The sequence below is a fragment of the Colias philodice genome, chromosome 15, assembly GCF_061535455.1.
Source record: "Colias philodice isolate Cphi_HAF_F1 chromosome 15, ilColPhil1 Martin Lab GWU primary, whole genome shotgun sequence".
Classification (NCBI taxonomy): Eukaryota; Metazoa; Arthropoda; class Insecta; order Lepidoptera; family Pieridae; genus Colias; species Colias philodice.
The window spans coordinates 7,267,679-7,293,107 of NC_143100.1; the positions used below are offsets into that span (position 1 = coordinate 7,267,679).

At 35.4% G+C, this 25,429-nt stretch overlaps 1 protein-coding gene across 2 annotated transcripts in view; it reads right to left on the minus strand.

Moving 5' to 3' along the window:
• Window positions 1-753: 753 nt before the first annotated feature.
• rdgC (retinal degeneration C) overlaps window positions 754-25,429 on the minus strand; it is a 48,552-nt gene continuing 23,876 nt past the window's right edge. For both annotated transcript variants that reach the window (XM_089704003.1, XM_089704004.1), the window contains 6 exons: window positions 20,326-20,397; window positions 13,588-13,773; window positions 13,136-13,391; window positions 11,606-11,754; window positions 3,249-3,351; window positions 754-2,939 (listed from right to left, as the gene is read on the minus strand). In XM_089704003.1, the coding sequence (XP_089560129.1) occupies window positions 2,722-2,939; window positions 3,249-3,351; window positions 11,606-11,754; window positions 13,136-13,391; window positions 13,588-13,773; window positions 20,326-20,397 (984 nt within the window). In that variant the 3' untranslated portion in view covers window positions 754-2,721. The remainder of the gene's footprint in view (window positions 2,940-3,248; window positions 3,352-11,605; window positions 11,755-13,135; window positions 13,392-13,587; window positions 13,774-20,325; window positions 20,398-25,429) is intronic.

Sequence of the window (25,429 nt, forward strand, 5' to 3'; positions counted from 1 at the left end):
TCTATTGTGAAGGTATGTTCATATATTTGATTGATTACAAACACATTAGTGTTTGCTTACCCTTTACGAACTCGCTGACTGAACAGGGCAATATTGTTTCTTTTTTTTTGTAAACATGAAAGAAAAGACAAGATGTAATTTTTTACATTAACGTTTTCAAATTGCTTCCCACGGGCTTTGTTTTGGGTATGTCTCAGGAGTCTGGACTGTTACGAAAGTAATATTAGCACAAAAGAAAATGTCACATTAATAAATTTCCAACGAAGCTTTCATCATTGTTAATAACATAGTCTTTTTAATATTACGTTACCGGCCCACAACGGCGTCATAATCTCCATCTTGTTTGAATAGCGGCGGCTTAAGTAAATTTTAAGTGCACGTGGCCTTTACATCTGGGAAAGTGGAGTGTTCGAGGCTCTCGTTATTTATATTTAAAGCAACCTGCTGTCGAGCTCGGCCGGTCATTAATCATAGCAGTTTCCCCACTTTATTAACAAAAGATTGCTTGTGTACCTGGCTTATCCATTGTGCGACGGCATCGTTTACAAAACGGATAATCTTTAGTACCTATTCAAGAGGAGAAATGCGGAAATAATATTATGAATTTCAGTTTTGAGGGATGATTTTAGTGCAGGAAATCAAAATCGTCCGTATCTTAGAATATGTACATACTCTTAACGATTTACATTTATGAAAGTATGGAGTGTAGATAAGAAGGTGCTGTAATATAAGGTTTTAGAAATAAAACACAAATTGATCAGTATCACAATTTAATAAACAAAAACATTTTACGCATAATATGAAGAGATTAGCGAATATTTTTCATAGTTATAATGTGGTACATGCGTTTTTCCCTTATTTTCAATAACCTACAGTAAATAGTTTAAGAAAGTGCAGATGTAAAGATTAAAACGGTTATATCGCTAGAATAACTCCAGTTTTTTATTCTCTCTATACCTCTTATAACTCATACAAAATTATTTCACGATAAATGGTCGTATAGATATTAAATTTAAATAATTTTATGCTACGATAATTGACAGTTAAATATAATATAAGAAAAGTAATATGAGTGAAACCAGACTTTACATGCTTTTTGCCGCAAATATTTCATTAAATGATTGGCCGAAATGGATTTGTGGTTAAAACTAAAAATACATCTATTTAACCCAGTAACTTAGTAATTATACTCAATACATATTTTATACGATATATTTCTTCATTCCTTCTGCCTCCTGAGCGATATAACAACGCTATTCTCTAAAAAAGTGTATCAATATAGATTTAATTGTAATTTGGAAAATGACATTTTATTAGATAGATTGGAATGATTAACTCTAATATAAAGATATGTACGAAAATTTCAAGACTAGGTTTGCGACTAGATAGCATCGATAGCATTTTTTTAATGGCTAATGCGTTTTAAAATTGTATAGTAACTATTTCTATGTAAGTCTATATAGTACTATGTAAGTAATAAAATTAAGGAACTGAGATGATACTAGATACCAACTAATTTTACGAATATGAATAATATTTCATAAATACAAAGAGATCCTTAAGATAAATAGCAGCATTTGTATCTAAATATAATTTATTTAATTAAGTACAAAAATATCGCAATAAATATATTTTGTAAATATGTTTTTCAAACAATATGTTTGTTCCCATGGTTAATAATGTTATAAAAATTGATAAAATGATGTTTATCATAACAAAACATAATTTTTTTCTATAAACTTGGCACCAATTGGAAATAAAATATTTACGTAGGTAATTTTTATTTAGCTAACATTAAATATTGTGAAAACAGTTCTTTCGTACAATTCTGATATTTAAATATTCCTAAAATCAATACGTAAGTTATAATACATATAAATATACATAATTCCATTAAAATTAATGACACTATACGAAATTTAGAGTAGATAACTGTTATGTCTACAAAATTTTAATATTTTGCTATGTGAAGATTGTAGAAATAGGTCAAGAAATTATAACTATGGGGCACCTATATTACAAGATCGCAGTATTATATTTATCAAAGCTAAATAATAAATTATCGCTAGATGACAATAAGAATACAAGTAATATATTTATTCTTAATACATAGCAAATATTTTAAAATGCAAGCCTATAATTAATTAGGAAGGTTTAAACTCGATGTAACAAGAAAATTAGGCTCGATTGAAAATGCAAGAATTTAATATTGTTTTCTAATCAGCATGCAACTACCTACATAATTGAAACCTTCACTACTGAGGGCTCATTACGTTACTCAAACAAAAATGACAAATGTAACTTACATTATGTATCCACTCATGATGTACTAAATCTTATAGGTATTTAAAAAATTGATCTGTCTACGAGTACATTACACTACGTTTCAAATCGAATAATAAATTCAAGCGATATGTATTATGAATGACACAATAAGCCCCCGATAGGTGTTAAATCCGATAGCGCAATAAAGCGTAAATTTTAAAAATGTAAATCGGCAGTACACGTTCACATGTCGCTTTCCAGGAGGCCCGGCCGTCGCGTATCGACGCGTTCGATTAGCGCTATTTCCTCCTGCCCCGAAGAGCTTTGGCCGGCGATATTAACCCTTCTATTGTCAGTCGGTCTTTTGAAGTCATCGTCCATTCTCAGTAGTTCGATTTCGACGCCAGTTTCATCTTTATCGACCGCTGTCCTGCTCGGATAGCGGTCTAGCTCCTGTCAGGTGGCCTGAAGTTCGGCAAGTTGATGTTCCTCCTCGTGCAAACTCTTTTCAGCGAGACGGAAGCTCTCTAGAAACTCGTTAAGATCGACCAGACCGTCCTTGTTGATGTCCATGAGCCGGCAAATGTCAACCAATTGTTCTTGCGTCAAAGGGTTCGGCATGTACTTACCGATGAGTTGACAAGCTTCTGAGAACTCCTCGAGGGTTATGTATCCTGTTAATGATTAGATAATTTCTAAGAATTTTATAGGAAGACAGGCACTAAAAGGATTTTAATTGAGTGAAATTAATTTATTGATTATTTTATAAACAATATCCGTGAAAACAATTTTATAGGACAAATAATTCAGGCCTTTTGTAGTGTTACTCGGAAAATAAAATTTAGTCTTGGTAAATTACATCGTCAAAATTACAATCAAGGGCGGGTTTAACGTTGTCAACTCTGCCTGTTTGCATAATCAATCCCTTTAATCACACACTGAGTTGACTAACTTTCATTACACTGAAATATCAAGAGTCTTACCCGAGTTGTCTTTATCTAAAATCTTGAATATGGCTTCCAAACTTTGCTTGTTCTTATACAGAGTTTCAACTACAGTCTGAGTGTCGGACTTTCGACCAAACTTCTGCAAACGAAAGAAACATAATATTCATATTATGATCTGAAAACATGGAAGGAGTTAGAAAGTTAATATCAAAATTCCACTTTAAATGACATTTATTAAATGGGTCTTACAGCTTCAATTAATGTTTTATATTTATGACCGATAAAATAATGGCACCTGATATAAAGTGGTATTCAATAATGCAAAAGGTATATTGCGATACCAATCGTTATGCTCTTTTACATCTTTCATAAATCGCTCAGTTAACTCATTTCCTTTAGAAGCATTCAACAGTGAAAAATATAAATAAAGCTGGCGAAACGAATCGATATAAATGAGTGCTGTCGTAGCTCAACTATAAAATCATCTCGACTCCTTTTTATCCATTGTTTTTTTTACAAACGAACATTCGAATAAAATTAGTAAAACCCTTTTTATTCAAACTTTAGGGAAAACGAAGTTATTTTAGAATCAATTAAAAAATTAATTAGAATCTTTAAATTCTTGCTCAGATTTGTCACTTAGATAGAGCTGATTTCGCTTTTATAGAGAATTTTTATTTTATGTTATACATATATATAAATTCTTCTACTAAAACGTTCAGAATATTATTATTTTATTTATGTGACAATATCGAATATAATGACATATTTCTGTTTTCCGATGAACGACTGTAAACGAGTAGTAATAAGCGAGCCATCTGTCAAGAAACATGAGATTCCACCCACGGAAAATACATTTTCCCGATCATTTACAGTCTTGCAGTGTGCGGGAAATTGTGGCATATATTGTTACAAATATATTGTAACTATTAGATTTATTATGGAACTAGATAAGTGTTGCCGCAACAAAATCGTGCGGAACGGAGCGTTGCGACTGCGTCATCGCGGCGTCACGTCGCGGCGCCGTGCGATTGGCCGCGGATTGACCCCACTGTCCTCTACTACTTTGACTCGCCACGCAACCGCTGAGCAGGACACTCCCTCATTAAAATTAATTCTACCAAACGCATTCTGTAATTTTGAAAATTAAATTAATACGCGCAAATTTATTGTCTTCTTCTTTCGTCGTCAACATTTTCTGGACCTTCGACACCGGATCACATCCTGGATTTTGGAGACGCAATCGGCGAAGAAGTCGCAAAATTACAGTGCAGTTTGGTAAGACGGCCAGCTAATTTATCCAACCCTGTAAAGCTTCATCTGAGTGATACTGTGCTTTGTATATTCCAGAGCTTTTGGTGTTGCTTGCCTCCTCACGTGCTTTTACGCAGCCGAAGAATCTGCTTCACGTGGCACGTAAGTACTTGTAGCTTTTTACTTCAGTCATTATGTCTCTTTCTGAGCAAAAGGAGCTTAAGGATTTGAGGAAAAAAAGGGGGTTAATCAAATGTAGGTTAACGAATTTTAAGAAATATGTTTCGTCTTTTGAAAACGTGGATCTTGATACACATCAAAGGGCAGAACTAAAATTACGTATACCAGGTGCACAAAGTTTAATGAACGATTTCAACCAAGTACAAAGTAAAATCGAAGATCTTGTCCCGGAGTCGGAAACGGATAAACTCATAGAATCACGCGTAGAGTTTGAGAGGGAATATTATGTTGTCCTGGCGATGCTGGACTGCATGGTAAACCCAGATAATTCCGAGGATAGATCTAATAAATCCATTGACTGTTCCTTAGCGCACGACCATACGACCTGTAACAATTTTAATAACGATTCAGTAAAATTACCGACTATTTCTGTACCTAGCTTTGACGGTTCACATGAACACTGGGTAGAATTTCGCGACACGTTTTCATCCTTAATTCACAATTCGAAAACAATACCACCGGTTCAAAAATTTCATTATTTAAAGGCGAGTTTAAAAGGCGATGCCAAAATCGTTATAGAAAACGTAGAATTTTCATCCGAAAATTATATGGTTGCATGGGAGCTTTTATTACACCGTTTTAATAACACGCGTTTGATAGTGCAAAGTCACATTAAGGCAATATTTTCACTTCAAAACGTCTCAAGAGAATCGGCTATTCAATTACACAATTTAATTGATACAGTTTTAAAAAATTTACGTATTCTTAAAATCTTAGGAGAACCCACGGAATACTGGGACACTTTGATTATTTATATCGTAGTTTCAAAGTTAGATCCTACCACTGAACGCGAGTGGGAACAATATAAAAACACATTTTATAAATTACATAAGGACAAAATTATTAAACTAAACGATTTATTAGAATTCATTAAAGAAAAAGCCGATTTATTAACTACACTATCCGTAAATCACAGTAAACCTAGTATTTCAAATAACTCAAATAAATTTTCCACTTACCAAAATAAAAATTCATCATCCAAAATTCATTGCAACATAGTTTCGGATAACAAACAATCTAAATCGCAATCCAATAAGTCGCGCAGCCATTACAAGTCATGTTTGCTATGTAACGAAAGGCATCAGCTGTATTCATGCCAGAAGTTTCTCGACTTATCTCCGCAACATAGGGTTAATTTCATAAATGATAAAAACTTATGCATTAATTGTATGCGCCCAGGTCATTTAGTTGGTACTTGTCTTTTTGGTCCGTGTAGAAAGTGTGAACAAAAGCACAATAGTTTACTTTGTGATGCAATTAAATTATCACCAATTAAACAAAATACAGTGACGTTAACTACGTACGAGCACCCCTCGCTTACTAATACGCATCCCGTTTCAGTGGTTTCAGTAGATAACGCACACATGCAACTTCAATGTATTAATCACGCACAAACCGTTATGCATACAAAGGATGACAATTCTTCGCAACAGATTGTCATATTGTCTACGGCGATAGTTGAAGTATATAATGAATCGGGTGAGTATTATTGCGCACGCGCAGTTCTAGATAGCGGAAGCGAGCGATCCTTTATAACGCAATCGTTTGCAAATAAATTAAATATACGAATATTACAGTCCACTCAACATATTCACGGTGTAGGTAATTCTATTACGCAATGTTCGCAATCTTGTAACATTGAAATTAAATCGCGCGACGGGAGCTTCACTGCCCGTTTTCAATGTTTGATTTTGCCCCAAATTACATCAAAATTGCCTACAACTACATTTAATTTCAATCAATTTAATATTCCTCACAATTTATTGTTAGCTGATCCCAATTTTTACGAAAGTCAACCTATTGATTTACTGATCGGTGCTGATTTATTTTGGGAATTAATAACCGAAGGAAAAATGCGCCTGAAAAGTGGTCCTTTCCTTCAAAACACCAAATTAGGTTGGATAGTGTCAGGTGCAATTAAATCTTTTCCGTATACTAGTAATAAAAAATTATCACATATTAATTGTAATTATTCGACATTATCCACGGAAGATGATTCACTCGATAAGTTAGTTAGGAATTTCTGGGAATTAGAAGAATTATCCGCGCCTAGCAATAAATTACAGCAATTATCGAGCGAAGATAATATTGCTTGTGAGGAACATTTTATTCGCACAACACGTCGACTTTCCGATGGTCGTTTCTGTGTTTCAATTCCGTTGAAACAATCACCTGAGTTATTAGGTAATACACGCGCACAAGCTGAACGTCGTTTTTACGCGTTAGAGAAACGTCTTCAGCAAAATACTAATTATAAAAAGATGTATTCTGATTTTATACAGGAGTATATTAATTTAGGTCATATGAGTCTCGTCAATACGTATGGGAATCCGCACTATTTCCTACCGCATCATGGTGTGTTTAGGGAGCACGCCACCACAACTAAATTACGCGTAGTTTTTGATGCGAGTATGAAGTCTAGTTCCGGCGTATCATTAAACGACATACAAATGATTGGACCTGCTATTCAAGGTGATTTAATTTCTATTTTATTACATTTTCGCGAGAATAGGTATGTTGCATGCGCTGACATTGAAAAATTTTACAGGCAATTGAATATTGCTGAAGATCAGCGTGACCTGCAGCTGATCTTGTGGCGGGATGATCCCTCAGAGCCGCTGAGGGTGTACCGACTCAACACCGTGACGTACGGAACGGCATCCGCACCGTATCTAAGTTGTAGATGTTTAAAGGAATTAGCCAAACACTCGAATATTCCGTATGTAGCCGATACTATTAATAATTGTTTTTACGTTGACGATCTCATAGTTTCATCGAATTCTATATCCGAATTAGAAAATATTTGTAAAGAAACTAGTAGTCTTTTAGATTCAGCATGTATTAAATTACGAAAATGGATTTTTAGTCATAATTTAAATTTAATTACGCCTAGCGTTAATGAATCGCAAACACACGATCTATGTTTACTGAATAAAACTTGTAACAATAAAACTTTAGGTATCGGATGGAATAGTCTCGATGATTATATTTATTATTTCACGCAAATTATACAAAAGAGTGAAGTAGTGACAAAACGTATTATTTTATCGTGTGCTTCACAAATATACGATCCGCTAGGATTATTAAGTCCGTTTATTACTATCGCAAAGCATTTATTACAAAGATGTTGGTTGTTAAAATTGACGTGGGATGAATCGGTTCCTAACGAAATTTCGCAAATATGGGATAAGTTTATAAATGGATTATCTTTTCTTAGTAGTTTACGAATACCGCGTCACGTTATGTGCATTGATCCAGTGCGAACCGAACTGCATATATTTACCGATGCTTCACAGGTCGCGTACGGAGCTTGCGCATACGCTCGTACGATCAATGCAACAGCTGATGTCACAGTGCGCTTGATATGTTCGAAGGGTAAGATCGCGCCGACTAAACCTACAACTATACCTAGATTAGAGTTGTGTGGTGCGCTGTTAGGTGCACGATTATATTATAAGCTTATTGGATCACTGCGTTCAAATTTTGATAAAATTGTATTTTGGACAGATTCAACTATCGTTTTAGGTTGGTTAGGTATGCCTATTAATTTATTAAAACCTTATGTTCAAAATAGGACGGCAGAGATTCACGAGCTGACCAAGGAACATCCATGGCGTCACGTCGCAGGCAAGGATAATCCAGCCGATTTAGTCTCACGCGGGCAAAGTCTAGAAGCGCTTAGCTCCTCATCTTTATGGTGGGAGGGTCCGTTATTTTTACATAATGTACATTTTGAATTGCCCGATTTAAAACATTCCAAATTAATTAATTCAGATTTACCGGAAATTAAATCTACGAATATTTGTTGTCACATAAGTAATAATTTAAACGATAATTTAATTATTTTTTCTCGATTTTCACAATATAATAGACTTAAACGCGCAGCTGCTTATGTATTACGTTTTATTAATAACGCGCGAAATAAAACTAATAAGTGGACAGGTTTATTATCAGTCGAGGAATTAAATCGTGCTGAATTAACGTTAGTAAAGTTGAGTCAACAGGAATCGTTTCCCGATATTTACTATGCGCTTAAAAATAATAAAAATATAACGAATATATCAGGCTACAATCAAATTTCTAAATTAAATGTATTCTTTGACGCAAATAATAATTTAATTCGTGTAGGTGGGCGTATTCAAAATTCGCCAAATTTTAGTTTTAATAAAAAATTTCCTATTTTAATCGCAGCTAATCATCATTTTTCACTTTTGCTTTTTCGGTTCGAGCATGAACGTTTACTCCACGCCGGGCCACAGCTTCTACTGTTTACGCTCAGAGAGATGTGGTGGCCGGTCGGCGGCAGAAACCTCGGTAGGAAGGTGGTACATTCGTGCATGCGCTGCGCACGACTACAACCGACTACGGTCGCGCCTATAATGGGGAATCTACCGCAGGAGCGTCTGGACCCAGGGTTATCCGTTTATACGTTGTGGTGTCGACTACGCTGGCCCAGTGTTCACGTTGAATCGTAAAGGCAGAGGTGCTAAATTACAAAAATCGTACATATGCTTATTTATATGTTTTGTTACACGCGCGGTTCACTTGGAACTTGTTAGCGATCTATCGTCGGAATCATATCTATTAGCTTTGAAACGTTTTATATCGCGGCGAGGTAAACCCGTGACTATCTTTTCTGACAATGGGAAGAATTTTGTCGGTCTAATGAATGAGTTCAAAAAATTTTTAGCTACCTGTTCTGATGAAATTAAAGCATATGCAACTTCGCAAAATATTAATTTTAAAATGATACCTTTTTACGCTAGTCATTTCGGGGGATTGTGGGAAGCTGGAGTAAAAAGCTGCAAGCACCATCTCAAACGTGTAGTAGGTAACGCACATCTAACGTTCGAGGAGTTTAGCACAGTATTGACCCAGGTTGAAGCTGTCCTGAACTCCCGTCCTTTGACCCATCTTTCCACAGATCCCAATGATTTCCTTCCACTTAGCCCTGCACATTTCCTGGTTGGTCGTCCGCTGACTGCACCTGTAACGGCTGAGCTGCTATACGACGTGCCTGAGCTTCGTCTCCCGAGGTTCCAGAGGGTGGAACAAATACGCCAGCACTTTTGGAATCGTTGGTCCAAAGAGTATGTCTCCGAGATGCAAACGCGAACCAGATGGCACCAGCACAAGGGGGAGCTCAAGGAGAACACGCTCGTTCTCATTAAGGACGACCGATTGCCGCCGTTGAAGTGGAGCTTGGGGCGCATCCACGCGACATATCCGGGGAAGGATGGAGTAGCACGAGTGGCCGACATTCGTACTGCAGACGGCATCGTGCGTCGGGCGTTCACTAAAATTTGTCCGCTTCCTTCACCAGATAGCTGATTCTTCGCTTCGTGGTCGACAGTTCGTTGGAACCAGCACGTTCCAAGGCCGGGAGCATGTTGCCGCAACAAAATCGTGCGGAACGGAGCGTTGCGACTGCGTCATCGCGGCGTCACGTCGCGGCGCCGTGCGATTGGCCGCGGATTGACCCCACTGTCCTCTACTACTTTGACTCGCCACGCAACCGCTGAGCAGGACACTCCCTCATTAAAATTAATTCTACCAAACGCATTCTGTAATTTTGAAAATTAAATTAATACGCGCAAATTTATTGTCTTCTTCTTTCGTCGTCAACAATAAGTAAATTATACACTTAACAAAATGTCTGAAAATGTAGATATGTGCCACGATATATAATAACATTTATAACTTTGTCTTTGTAAAAGTAACTTTGTCTGTCTTCTTCACGCATTAATCACTGAACCGATTTGGGTAAAATTTGATACAGAGATGTTTTGAGATCTAAGAAAGGACATAGGATAGACATCCCAGAAATCTATTTATTTCTCTTTGACTACGCGGGCAAAGCTAGTACGAGTAATTAATCTACAGTTTATACACTAAATCTCGACAAATAATATGCCTTTGGCTCTTGATCTACTAGACTAAACAATAACACCCCACGCTAATCATAGCAACGTTTGGTGACGGGTGTACGTGTCATTAGTACAAACTACAAATGCTACAAACGTCGCGCGTGTCATGTCTATCGATCTTGATATTTAACTAACGCCTTCTGATAAGTATGCAATAACAATAGGTATTTAATATTAATCACAACTATTAAGAAACCCGAACTGGACGAAATTTAAATGTGGTACTTATTAGTTAATTGTATGTGTAAAAAGAGCGTGTGAAACTTTTTTGACAAGATTCAAAGATAGTAAAATCGTCACCTTACTCCATGACGTGACGGTATTGCCACGTGACCTTGAAATTATACTCTTAACGCACCTAAAGAAGTTTCACTTCATAAATCATCAAATCGTATAACCCAGTCTACAGTTCTGAAGTCACCAATAAAATACAATCGAATCGAGAACCTTTTTTTAATGTCGGTTGATAATTTACTACATATATGTAAGAGCAATTCAGAGCTATATGAAATAAGACGACGAATAAAACAAGTCGTCCCATATCAACTTGATGAAAATATAGCCCCCATTTCATTTATACATTAGGTCCTTTAGGATAATTGCGAATAGAGTACCCTGCTGTCATTCCAAAAGTGTAAAATGTAATCTTTGCAAGTAATTGTTACAAAAAATTTAAATGATAATAGAAATAATAGAATAGGTAATAACTAATAAGCAACCTATTATTTCCTCACTATATCTATCCGATCCTTATAAAAAAAAACGTATTAGAACTATTCTACATTTGAAATGACCCTTCTGCATTATATTTCATTACCATTAGTTCTTGGTAATAATAAGTAATTATCTAGAGCTGATGAGGTGAGATAAAAAACTTTACTGTACCCATACCTATACAAGTAATCATTTTTAATTTGCGTGGTACATGAAATTGTTAAACAAATAAATATTTAAGAATATTGTATAACTTACATTAGCGGACAAATCAAACGTATCCATGTATCTAACACGACGCGTGTCCGGGTCAGTCCTCACCAGCTTGTCTTTGAGCATTCGCCACGGCAACCCCAAGTGTGTCGTTTGTTCCATGGCCGTGCACCAGTCGCTGATCGATATGAAACCTAAGGGACATGAGCATAGAATCCATTTTAAAATAACATTGGTGCTTGGTCAGTCAAACAAATCGAAATCTATTGGGAATAGATATCGTATTATTTGAATCTTTATATTTAAGTATAGTTAGGGTATGAATTTCTAGTAACAAAATGGGAAATGGCATGGAAAATCGATGATTCATTTAAACAATAAGTACGTAAGTATAAAATGATCCAAGCTCCCAAGGTTCTTCTTCTTATGCTACAATCTCATAAAGCAAAAGACTTATGTATTTGAAAAAAAAAGGAACTGTCACAGTTATAGGAGGAAATATTCACTTAACATCTACACCTGTAAATATATAAGAGCTACGTTGTAAAAACACGTAACCAAACCGTAATATGTGATAATTTATAATATAATAATAATATGTGATAATAATATGTGATATATTACTATCGTAAGACAAGAATTGCTGCGTAGACTGTAACATGTAAGCGGGGAACAGTATTGATTTAACCCTGTGATATTTATACAGAATAAACCACTCAGTGTAGGTATTGTCAATTAACTTGTAGCTACCTAATTGAAACTACACAAATCACACTCAGGAGCTATAATGACGTGAAATGATAACAATGCGTCGTTTCGAACAACAACAAAACAATGGGTCCATACAAACTCTGACTGTAATCTAATTTCCTAATAAATGCTACGAGATAATTTAACACATTTTAAACGAGAGAAGTAATTTAATTTGCTATCTCAAGACAAAGAAAATTAAAATATTATATTTGTGCAAAGGAACCATTGCGTTCTTTAAAGAAACTTGCATTGCGAACTTATAATTTCCACTTTCACAGTCAAGAATTTTTCTCAATCGCAATGGAATTCAATATGGAAATTCAATTTTAAATTCAATTTAATTTTGAATCAAATTGATACGCCTATTGTACCTATTGTATTTAAACTATAATATATTTCTGGATAAAAGACATAAATAAAGACAAAACCTTATTGGATTACATTCCTTTTAGCGTTAATAATGTTTTAATTAACGATCGGACATCAGATAAAATACTTCAATAAGTTTTGCGCAGATGAGTGACATTTCCAGATAGCCCTCATTAATTTTATCCAAAAGTTTCACCGTAATCAAAAAAAAATAACTAATGAATTCAATTCCGAACAGACATTTTGGAGAAAAATAGCTTCAGTAAAATATTTGAGTATGCTTCGCACGAGATATCATTGTTTATGGACATAATACGATAACATAAACTTTGTGTTTGTGCATAAAATACAACAACAAATATCCAACTTTTATACAAGCTATATTGTGATATCTCTCAAAGTTTTACTTCCTTTATAAACTTGCTTGAAACAACTGGTACAAAAAAAACTCACCGGTGTTCTCTATGTCCATGCTTCTGAAGGTCCCTTCTAGTTGTCTTCTAGCCATTACTATGTGACTGTGCAGTTCTCTCATAGCTGATGATTCCACCAGCCCAACTCTCTGTCTAAAGGTCAGTCGTCTTGTTCTAGAAACTGCAGCTGTATACTGAACGAACTGACGCTCAAGCGCATTTCCACGCAGCTTCAAGTATGCACCTTTATTCGATCCCAGTTCGTAATAGTTGGACGCCGAAAATATGGTGATGACCTGGTAAACAAGACATAATTTAACACCTACCAGAATCTCTCAAATATTAAAAAAAGTACCATTACTACATCTATTGGACACACCTATTGAAAGAAAACTTAAGGCTGTTCAAAACATATTTAAAACAGAAAACTTCATCTTATTAAAAGCTACAAACATAAATTGAATTTAAAAAGCAGCTAACAGTATTACTCACATTCCCACTATGCAGTAGTTCATAACCTCCAGGCTTACACTCGTGGCTCCTAACGATGAAACTAAGCTTGTTCTTCTGCAGGAAGCTCGCGGTGACGTCGGGCCCGAAGTAAGTGCCCGCACCGCGGAGCGCGTTCGCCACACACCCGCCCATGCTTTGCGGATCCGACCACAGAATATCGAACACCTAGACGAAGAGATGAACAATAAAAAATATCAATCATTTATTTTAAGGTTGATTCTTATAAAACTTCCTTCTAGTAAGATAGTGTCCGCACCACGGAGCGCGTTCGTCTCACACCGTCCGACCACAGACATTCTATTGATTTAAATTCGAGTAAATAAGAGATTTTAAGTAGAAACTTAAAGGGTACATTATATTTCCTTCTTTAATAATTCTAATTTTTAATTCTTTAATTTCTAATTCAATAAATATATTTAAATAAAATGTTTCTAATTAATTATAACCCGAATTTTGAACTCATAATACTTTGTTCTAAATCAGAACGATATTTAATTATATCTTATTTTTAATTATCTGGGTGAAATTTTACTCGCGTTTACTCCTATAATATTAACACATTTAAACATGAAGGCTTCAATAGCAGCCATATTTTATCATCGTAATTTGATTGTTGAATCAACACACCGAGTTATAATATAATATGTATATGAAAGTTTTCCTCGTCATACTAATTCGCTGTATAAATTGGAGGAGAGCTCGACACACATTAATTACGTCTCACCTGCAACCATACTAGTTAAGGACTTTGAACAAAACTGTTACGTCAATTTATGGAACATAAAACATGTGTAGCTAAATTTATTTTCCTTCCTTTTTCATAAATTTTTATAAAAAGTTAATAAGTCAATAATACCTAATAGGACAGGTGGTATAAAAGCATAATTAGAGAAATAAATTATGAATACATCCCTATATTTCATTACATGTAAGTCCGTCGGAACCGAATTGCCAATCTCGAGCAAAATAATTAATCGAGGGCTTATCTGAGCTTGTTCCATCATAATTACCACCGTGACGCATTGTTCAATTCTTGCTATATTACTTACGGATGATTTATAAATAATTAAAACGATGTGCATGAAAAACAAAACAATTATCTGGCTAATTATTTTCGTGATAACACGTGGGGTGCGCGGCCCGTATTCTCAAATGTAACTGAAAATGGCTATTCGTATTTCGTGATTCACCCTCGCCTTAATAAATAGAATCGTGAAAAATGATTCCTCGATGAATGGGAACATGAATAAAAGAATAAATAGAATCTTTCTCGTCGCATCGTTAGCTTCACTCTCGCCACAAATACGTATATTTGCAGATATAAAACTTTTTTCATTTCGGAAGTGTCCGTTATCAAAGTTTTTATGACTCAACATTAAAAGGCAATCGTATTTTTATATTTATGACATTAAAACATTAAATTTTGGTCACGTCTATCGAGGACTTAATACTTTATAGCTTAGTACCGACTACGAAAATATTATTCACGAATCATATATATTTATAGTGATTCATAATGTTCTAATAATATTAGTATTGAGCTGAAATAAATAGCTATTCCAAGGTTAAGGAATTCCCCGCCCTAATATTAAATGAAATGTTCTAATAGGTTATTATGTTACATGTGAATAATTTTATCGATATTGATATAATTAATCATCGTAACCCAAGAAATAACTTCAGTAATTAGTTATTGAGAATGTAGTGCCTACTGCCTAGAACTGTTTGTGTAGCAAATAGCGATGGTTTGTTTGAGAGCAACTCGGTTACAGTGTGATGTTGATCAATTGAAGTGAAATGTTCACGTTGTAGTTGTACTGTGTCGCTGGGAAATAGCAGACTAATTGTGACATAAACAATAAAGTATGTCCATTATCTATTATTATCAACTAGGTGCCGCCCGCCCTGCCCTAGTTTCAATTTAAAATATCAATTTAGCGTTAAATAGAAACTTTATTTATTTTATTGCTATTATTAAGTGACAACATACGTATGTGAATGATGTAATGTCTCTATGGAACCTATTAAATGGTAAATGTTATTAAAAAGTATATACCTACATACCTACAATTTATACAATGTATAAATATAAACGGAAAATGGAAAACAGAAATCATCAATTCAGTAAATTCAGAAATGATGTCCTCATTACCAAGAAAAGCGATTGCCATTGAATGTTAAATTACAAGATGAAGGCTAAAGGAAAAAGGAATAAAGAAAAAGGTATAAATTTATTTATAGTGTAAATGTGTGTCTTTTTGTGTTTTCTATAATTTATATCAATGTTGCACTATGTAGATATTTATAATTTGGAGGATTTCAACTGTCCATTACGAATATTTAAAATATAAATCTTAAAACTTTACATTTTATGCAAAATTAATACGCAAAACGGAAAGAGGTAAGTTACGTTGAAAAAGTTAATAAGTTCTTATACTACTAGGTACTAGTCGTAATACCAAGTTTTGTTACGCTTATTTTCGTTTCCACCAGCCAACATTTCGAATATTCTAATAAGTTATTTCCCTAAACCCATTTTATTTCCATATCACAAACAGCGCTCATAGCTGGAAGATCTTAATCAGCAATAATATGCCTTATTACGTACCCATAAACAATAAGTACGCGACGCGTTTTATTAATACCATAACATGCTTGTCTCTTGGGTGTAGTAAAACTGAATTATAATTTAATGGGAAATTCAAAGAAACTGTAAATTACATAGCTGTAAGAATGATAAATAAAAATTTAATTTCTCTAATGAAATGACACATCACATACTAATTAGTCATAGCAAATTAAAGCGATTATTGTAATTCTCACAAATTACTATTATTAAAACCAAGCAGTCAGCAGTCATGGATACAAAGTTTATAATATTTGCACGACCTAATTCCAAATTAAGCTCTACATTGAAATTGAATCTTCTGAGGGCTGATTTTTCAATCCTTGGTTAAAATTTATTCGTCGATAACACATTGAACTATCATTTAAAAAATGTATTCTAATTGCCCGTGTTACAGTATATAGGTGGTATTTTAATACTATCGTGTAAAAATTTATTGGACGGGTAAGTTTTATCCAAAGCTTAAAAATCGGCACTACGTAGAATATCAGAGATAACAAATACTCGATAATTTCCAAATTTATTATAAATAAGACGACAAAATGCAGGTATACCTCGCTACGATAAAGAATAAAAATCACTGATTGATGGTATTCTTAAAATTAATTCTAGCCTCATTATGCAGTATAATGCCACCTCAACAAAAAGGCATTATATCAGTGGATTCGTAATTCGAAGGATAAGAATGACGTCTACAAGTTAACGAGTCTTTCAGACTCTGATGTCAAATACCCTGACACGTGTTTCGTTTGCTAACGAAGGTATGTCTGCGACGTGAATGCAAATAACTGACCCGCTTTTTATAATTTTTTTGAAATGTGCCATACTAGATAAACCGTAATAAGTGTTAAGAAATAGGGCAGTAAAAAAATGTGCATCTAATTCAAATAAAAAAAATATTGAAATCTTTTTTAAGTCAATTCGAGTAAAGAATATTAAGTAGGTACTCATTATCAAGTCATACGATAATAATAATACTAAAAATATATTTTTCTATTATTGTAAAACATTTCCAACCTTATAGGCATACACTGTACTGTACTCTATATTTATGGCGGTACATATGAAATGGCACTCTGAGTAAAGTTAGTTATGGCAAAGTGTCTGTCACGGAGGACAAATTGCGAGAAGAATCTATCCCAAGAGGGCAAGTTATTCATAAAGCTCCGTAGTCGCATTGAGCGACACAACCTAAGTAAATCGTATTATGGCGGCTCTGAGATGGAGCCGCAAAAATTGGTTGACCGAACAATATCGTAGATTGAGTTACAATATCACAACTCACTTTGTTATTAAAGTATCAACGATTTTGATGGAAATATACAAGATAAAAACCTTAGCTTTCTTTTAATAGCTTTTGATTCCATACTGAAATCTTTTTATGAGCCTTAAACTTAGTTTATGTTTGGTCTTACCTATTTCTTTGATAACGAACATAAAAATTATTTACTCGAAAATGTATGATAATATTTTTTAATTTGCATTTTCAAGATTTAGTCGTTAAGAGATTAAAATAACATAAATATATTTTTTCAGTAACCTCTAATTCTGAATGTTAAAAATGTTGTGTAAGTCAACTGAGACATTAATTTAGCTGTTATTAACATATTTCGTAAAGTTATTTTTTCATTGGCATGCGTGATATCTTTGACATTTATGAAATAACATGTGAGTTGCGTGTTTTTTGCCCTATTTATTTAATAAAATAAATATGACTAATGTGTGTATTAGAAATTACTTTTAATTGCCCTTATATCAGCTTATATGAAGGGTTTCTAATATTTCTAAGTTTTTTTATCGTAAACAAACTCAATCGCTTAATCCGTATGAATTTAAATACATTTATAGTTAAATTACTTTATTTTGCGTCCAGAGTTGAAAATATTCAAATTAGATTCTGGCTCGAATATCGAAGATTTCAAACAACTAGTATTTGGAATTCCATAACGAATTCGACATGTGTACCAACGTCCGTAGTGGATCTCCGCCCAACTTCCTGAAAAATATTCGGTGACAAAGTTATCTCTCGCTTCTATACATTTTTACATAAACTTTATTTAAATTGAATATTTTGAATCTTTTACCGCATATGTATGTAATAAAAATGGAATGATGGTTTTCAGAACCAAAAAGGATTGTCTAATCGTTTACTATTATTCCACCACAACCGAAAGTTGGAACTTGTTACAGTCAATCAAAACTTTCTTACTTTAGAAAACCCATTAAACAATTAACGATGCTCTATATAGGTACATCGTCTGGGTATATAATACCTATAGTTACGTAAATATCTAGTTACGGCAAGTTCATCAAGAAAATTCCATTAACATCTCGCTCGATATGAGATGAAGTTTCATGTAAACGATCTCAGTCTTTAGATCTGGCGATAAAGAGAGATGGGAAAACGGGGTAATACTTACTTTTAGAGTAACTTATATCACGAGCGTTAAGATTGCAAGTAAAGGAATACTAGTTAATGAGTTTCCCGAGATGAGACATCTGGGCGAAATGTTTTGTTCAAATGTGATAATTTCGAATGTAGCAAGTTTTTTTTTATTCTATCATGTATCAGAAGAGTGCTGTATCCATGAGGAGGATGGATACACTGATCGATTTTCTGTAGTGGCCAAATTTTTTTTTTGCAAATTTTACCGGATACTGGTAACTACTAGATTGTGCGTTAAACATTTTACTAATGAGGTTGTCAATGTACAGTATGTAAATTATAATACCACTCAAGAGTCAAGATTAATAAATGAAACATCTGAAATAACTTTCGAAATAAATAATAATGATCACAACCGAGAGAGTTCTCTTGATTTCAGGTGTATTATTCATATTTCAATTTGTAGCCTTCTTAAAAATGCGAGAGACCTTTCGTCTCGAGAAGTGCCCCGCTTCTAAATGCCATATTGAAATAATATCTGTAAAAGCTAACGACTTCTGAGTTGGCAATCAAGCAACGTAATCTTGTTTATAGATTGATGAATATCTCAGAGGAGAACCAGTTAACGAGCTTGATTTCGTAACACGATTCGCTGAACATAACAATAACTCTATTATAAACACCATGCATATACGTACAAGCTATATACATTTAAATATAAAATAACGGTGATTCAGTTACATCAGCGGTGTGCCTATTGTATGTACACGAACGATTTAATTATTTTCATTGAAAAAGGATAGCCATCATTCATCAATAAAATGTGAATTGTGAACAAGAGCGATCGTATTTTATGAACAGTTCGAAACTTTTTGGGTTTGATGTGACCTTAATGTGACTTTTATTATAATAGGCGATCGAACATAGAAATGGAACATCAACGATTTACCAGGGAAACCACTTTGCGTATCAATTTATTTTATTTTTTCGACTCTTACGCCAAAGAAAGTTAATTCAATGACTATTGATTGGTACGAGTAAACAACAATGACGTCACAACAATGCGCTAACGATCCTATCCGTCATTTTATAGATCGCATCTTGGATCGCATAATATGAAACTATGACAATTCTACAATAAGTTACAAAATTTGGCGACGGAAAAGTATAGTAAATCGAATTTAGTTGGAACAAATATGAAAAATTTTGCAGTTGTGACGAACTTTATCCATTCAAGATAAGTTATATGGTAGTGTTCACTGTTTACAACTTACTTATCTGGATAAATATCTAACACAAATTCGGATCGATTCATAAAATTAAATTTAAATCAATCGTATAATTACAATGGTAAAACAATTATTTAAAGTCTCGTAAAGTTTACGATAACGCGAGAACCATTACTGATCCAAAACCGCCGGTTTCGCGTGCCAACCCATTAGCAGTAAAACACTTGAGAATGGTATACTCAAGCTCGTCAAGCAATAAAACAATCGATCGATAGCCGAAACCGTTGTATGAATCTATACTAATATTATAAAGCTGAAGAGTTTGTTTGTTTGAACGCGCTAAAAATTCTTTCAGTGTTAGATAGCCCATTTATCGAGGAAGGCTATAGGCTATATATCATCACGCTAAGACCAACAGTATAGGAGTCACGTGGGTGAAACCGCGGCACGCAGCTAATGTATAAATGGCACCTCACCTGTTTCCACTCCACCTTGTCGATAGCTTCCGACGAGCCTTCAGCGACCGGCGGCCGTAGGAGCGACGCGTACTGAAAACAAACTTTGATCTTACCAAACTTAAATTGAATTCACAAGCATCCCTATTATGTAAAACATCCACGTTCTTTATGAGAAAATATTTTTAAAATGGAATTCATCACCTTAAAATTTATAGACAGAAACAAATGTACATTAATTATTATTTGATCGTATTTATATTTACAGCTACGTGAATCGAATCATTCACTATTAACTCTATATGTCAATCGATTATATGGCGTACTGTAAATAATACCTACACTCGAAATGAAAAAGTTCATTTATTATAATGTCAAAATGTCTTGATCGTATATTTAATTCGAATAGCACTAATAGGCCAAGTTTTTCCATTCAATATAATTTTTTTTTTTTTTTATTCATAACAGAGCAGGCATTTGACCGCGATCCCGCCTGGTGGTAAGCGTGGATGCGGTCGATCGCAAATGATGCCTGTCCTGAAAAAGCCTATTCACTCTGGTTTTAAACAATTCCAAATTATAGTTCTCAGGGAACACAGAAGGCGGGAGGGAGTTCCACTCCTTCGCAGTTTGAATTAAAAAAGATCTTTCAAAGCGTTTAGTGCGTAATCGAGGTATATCTACTACGAACGGGTGAAAGCCGGCCGCTCTTCGCGAGGTTCTATAGTGGAATGGAGATGGCGGAATAAGATTATGCAGCTCGGATGCACACTCACCAAAGTGCAACCGGTAAAAGATAGAAAGGCAGGCTATTCTTCTACGGTGTTCTAGAGATCCAAAACTTTTGGTAATTAGTTTAGGTTCGGCTATAAGTCTTTTCGCGCGTTTTTCCATTGAATCTAGAGCTTGAAGATGGGTTTTTGCAGCACCAGCCCATATGTGGCTGCAATATTCCACACAGGACCGCACTTGAGCATGGTACAGTCTGAGGAGTTGGTCAGGTGTGAAATATTGCTTTACTTTGGCCAGAATTCCAAGCTTTTTGGCTGCAAGTTGAGCTTTAGATTCAATGAAATGACCGTAATTAAGGTTCGATGAGACGGAGAGGCCAAGCAACTCAAGATGGTCAGATACTTCGATAGGCATGTCACGAAAAGATGGTGTTAGTTGGAGTGTGCTTTTTTTTGCTGTGAATAAACACGCTTGTGTCTTACACGCATTAAATTTCACTAGATTGGCGTCACCCCAATTGGAGATTTCCATTAAGGTGTTATTTAGGCGCACAATCATGGCTTCTCTTTCAGCTTCAATCGAGTCCCTAGACGCAAGCGCGTTGGAAAAGTAACTCTCCACAACTGTGCTGTCATCTGCATATCCAAATACATTGGGCCGCAGCATATCATTTATGTGGAGCAAGAACAAGGTTGTGGAGAGAACAGACCCCTGTGGAACGCCGGCATTTATATCAAATGGGTCAGATGTGCATCCATCGATAACAACTCGGATAGAACGTTCACTAAGGAAGTCAGCTATCCAAGCGCAAAGTTCGGGAGGAACTCCATAAGAGGGAAGTCTGTTCAATAGGCTAGCGTGCCAGACCCTGTCAAAGGCTTTTGAGATGTCAAGCGACACAGCAAGCGCCTCACCATAATTCTCAATGGCTTGACCCCAAAGATGTGTGGCGTGAACTAAAAGATCACCAGTCGATCTGTTCTTACGAAAACCGTACTGTCGATCACTGAGAATGTCATGGGTCTCTAAGTACGCGAGGAGCCGGTTGTTCAACAACCGCTCCATAATCTTACAGATTATGGAGGTTATCGAAATTGGTCGGTAGTTAGCTGGGTCCGCACGACTTCCTTTTTTAGGTACGGGTTGCACATTTGCCAGCTTCCAAGACTTAGGAACTTTTCCCGACTTTAAAGACAGTCGAAATAGGCGAGTCAAGACCGGCGACAATTCAGGTGCGCACGTCTTTAAGACTATAGCTGGTATCCCATCTGGTCCACTTGCCTTGTTCACGTCGAGATTACGCATTATGTGTAGAACATCCTTTTGCCTAATGGATATATCAGGCATAACTGAACCGCAATTTGGTATGGATGGAGGTGTTTTATTCATGGAATCAAGGCGAGAGTTTTCAGCAAAGAGTTTAGCAAAGGTCTCCGCTTTTTCTTTTGCAGAATGGGCAAGTGTTCCATCGGGTTTTTGGAGTGGTGGAATTGATGGTCGAGAGAAATTGGATTCAACCACTTTCGCAAGAGACCAGAATGCCTTGCTTCCAGCAGGATAAGAGGTTAATTTATGTCCAATATGGCGAATGTGGTCAAACCTTGCCTTCTTCAATGCTTTTTTGCTGAGTTTGGCAGCTTTGTTGAATGTTTTCTTTTTTTCGTGGAGGTCAGGAGCTTTGCGAATTCGAGCATCGGCCCAGGCTTGGTATGCACGCTGCTTATTTCTTTCTGCCGTTGCGCATTCAGCATTAAACCAGGGTCGAGCTTTGTCATCGATGTACAAGTCAGAGAAGGGTATAAAATACTCCATTCCCTGACGAATAATATCGATGACATTATCCGCACAGCTCGATGGATCATTAGTAGAAAAACAAACCTGCCGCCAAGGATAAGCAGCGAAGAAATTTCTCATCTCGTCCCAATCAGCCAAACTGTATCTCCATACTCTCCTTTTGGCCCCGATTGTAGGGTCAGGAGGAGAGCGTGTCGAAACAGATTTTATCAAACAGTGGTCAGATGTACCAAGTGGAGCGGAAACTTCTACCACATAGCGGCCCGGATCAGATGTAAGTAGTAGATCTAAGCAATTAGCTGTATGACCAACAATATCGGGCACACGGGTTGCCTCGTTGACCAACTGAGAGAGGTTATATGATGTCGCGAAGTTGAAGGCCTCTCTCCCAGCATGGTCAGTTTTCTGGAACGGGAAGAGCCACTCGCGGTGACATGCATTAAAGTCCCCCAGAAGTACGATTTCAGCATCCGGAAAGCGCAGTTGGGCCATATCAGTTGTTTCGCTCAAGTAGTCGAACAGCCTAGTTGTGTCAATATCTCCATTATGTGAACGGTAAATACTTGCATAGACAATTTTGTCACATTTTGTCTGCACCAAGATCCAGAGAACTGAAAATTTTGGGTCTTCAAGATAACGGAGTCGTTGCGCACAGATGTCATCGCGTATATATACACAGGTTCCTGCTTTAGGTTCAAACTTATGTTCCAGTAGATAACCAGGATACCCAAGGTATGACACATCCATAGGACATCTGATTTGCGTCTCCGTGAGGAAAAGCAAGTGAGGCTTTTCAGTCTCAAGGTGGTGATGGACCGGTAAGAGATTTGAGTGTAATCCTCGAATGTTAGAGAGGTGCACATTAAGCGAGAGGAAGTGCTGCCGCTGTGTACACTTTTTTCCTTTTTGACCTTTTTTCATATTTTAATAGAGTATATATAATATAATAAAGACAAATTATAAAAGTTAAAACAGCTATTTTATAAAATTCTAGCGCATAGATCGCATTTCCAATTTAAAACTGAATTCGGTTAGTTTGGTAAAACATGCAATAGGAAAGTAGGAACTGTAAATTGCACGTCCGTTTGAGTGACAATAAAATGCAATGCCAATGAATCAAATGGATAGTGATAATACGCTGTGCTATTTCGTAGTTAAATGAAAAAGAATATTACTTTTCAATATTAATAAAAACGAATAACAATTATCTTTAAATAATAGGACGTCGTAGGTACCTTCCACTAGTATACTAACCTTAAGTTATTGATGACAAAAATATTATTTTCTCAAAACAAGTTTGCACTATGTATGTAATGGGAAGTTTAAAAATTGTGTCGTTAATTAATTTGAGTTTGAATTGGAGTGTAAATGAATTCCTAAAGATTAATGAAGTAAAAAATACGGTCACTAAAAAAATTACGAAGCTCAACTGTTAAAATATGAAGCTTGCTTCTTTTTTCGATTGCGACGATAAATTTGTATTAATCCATACTAATATTATAAATGCGAAAGTAACTCTGTCTGTCTGTCTGTCTGTTACTCAATCACGCCTAAACTACTGAACCAATTTTCATGAAATTTGGTATGGAGATATTTTGATACCCGAGAAAGGACATAGGCTACTTTTTACCTCGGGAAAATGACGAATTCCCATTTTACCAAAGCAACCAAGATAGACATAAGGCTTTTTCAGCGCGGATTATTTCCGCAATTCTGTAACACATGGAAGCGGTGCGAATTATTTTCGCGCGACCTTTTCTGTAGTATGAAGTTAGTATGAATATTATGTCCGCTCTGCAGAAAAAACCGCGCGTTTTGATCAATCGTGCAACGACGCTATCGAGAAGATCCATTCATTTTAACACGCTTTTATTAGCTTCAGCTGTATGTTTGCATGTAACCGACTCCTATAGACTCGATTTTAACCCATTTTAAATTTTTACACTTATAAAAAATTCAACTGACAAAAATCGCGCGAATTTTGATTGCGCAATTTAAATCGCAAGAATAAAATCCACGCGGTGAAATATGCGGACACAGCCTAAGAAAGGATTCTGTCAAAACCGTCAAAACACATTTTAATCATAAATTTTACTGTGATTATAATTTTGATGTATAAACCTACCAAATAGTATATATAATAGTATCCAGTTCACATCACTTTATATGAGAAGCAGATACTTCAATTTAGGAGGTTTTACACAGTCGTTTATTTCAATCAAACTTGAACAAAGTTTTGGCATGTATTAATCACAGAACATATACAGGGTGTACCAAAAAGTAGTGATGAACGGAAGCTGAGAGGTAGAGGACCTAGAGGGCTATCCGAATCACCCCCATGTATGTTATGCGATTTTTCGTATTTTCGGAGTTATGACGATTTTTTCAATTTTTCACCGATCGCCGAGTACGATGATATTTTCACTCATGCTGACGTCAATGATTGCGGAAGATGCTTGATTTTTTTTGTGTGCTAAGCTGAAAGATAGGCCAATTCAGTATGGTAACATTTACTATCGTTAGATCTTTGAATGGAATAAAAAAAATAATTAAATGGCAAGAAAGATAAAATTACCCAGTATGTTCACCACTTCAAGGG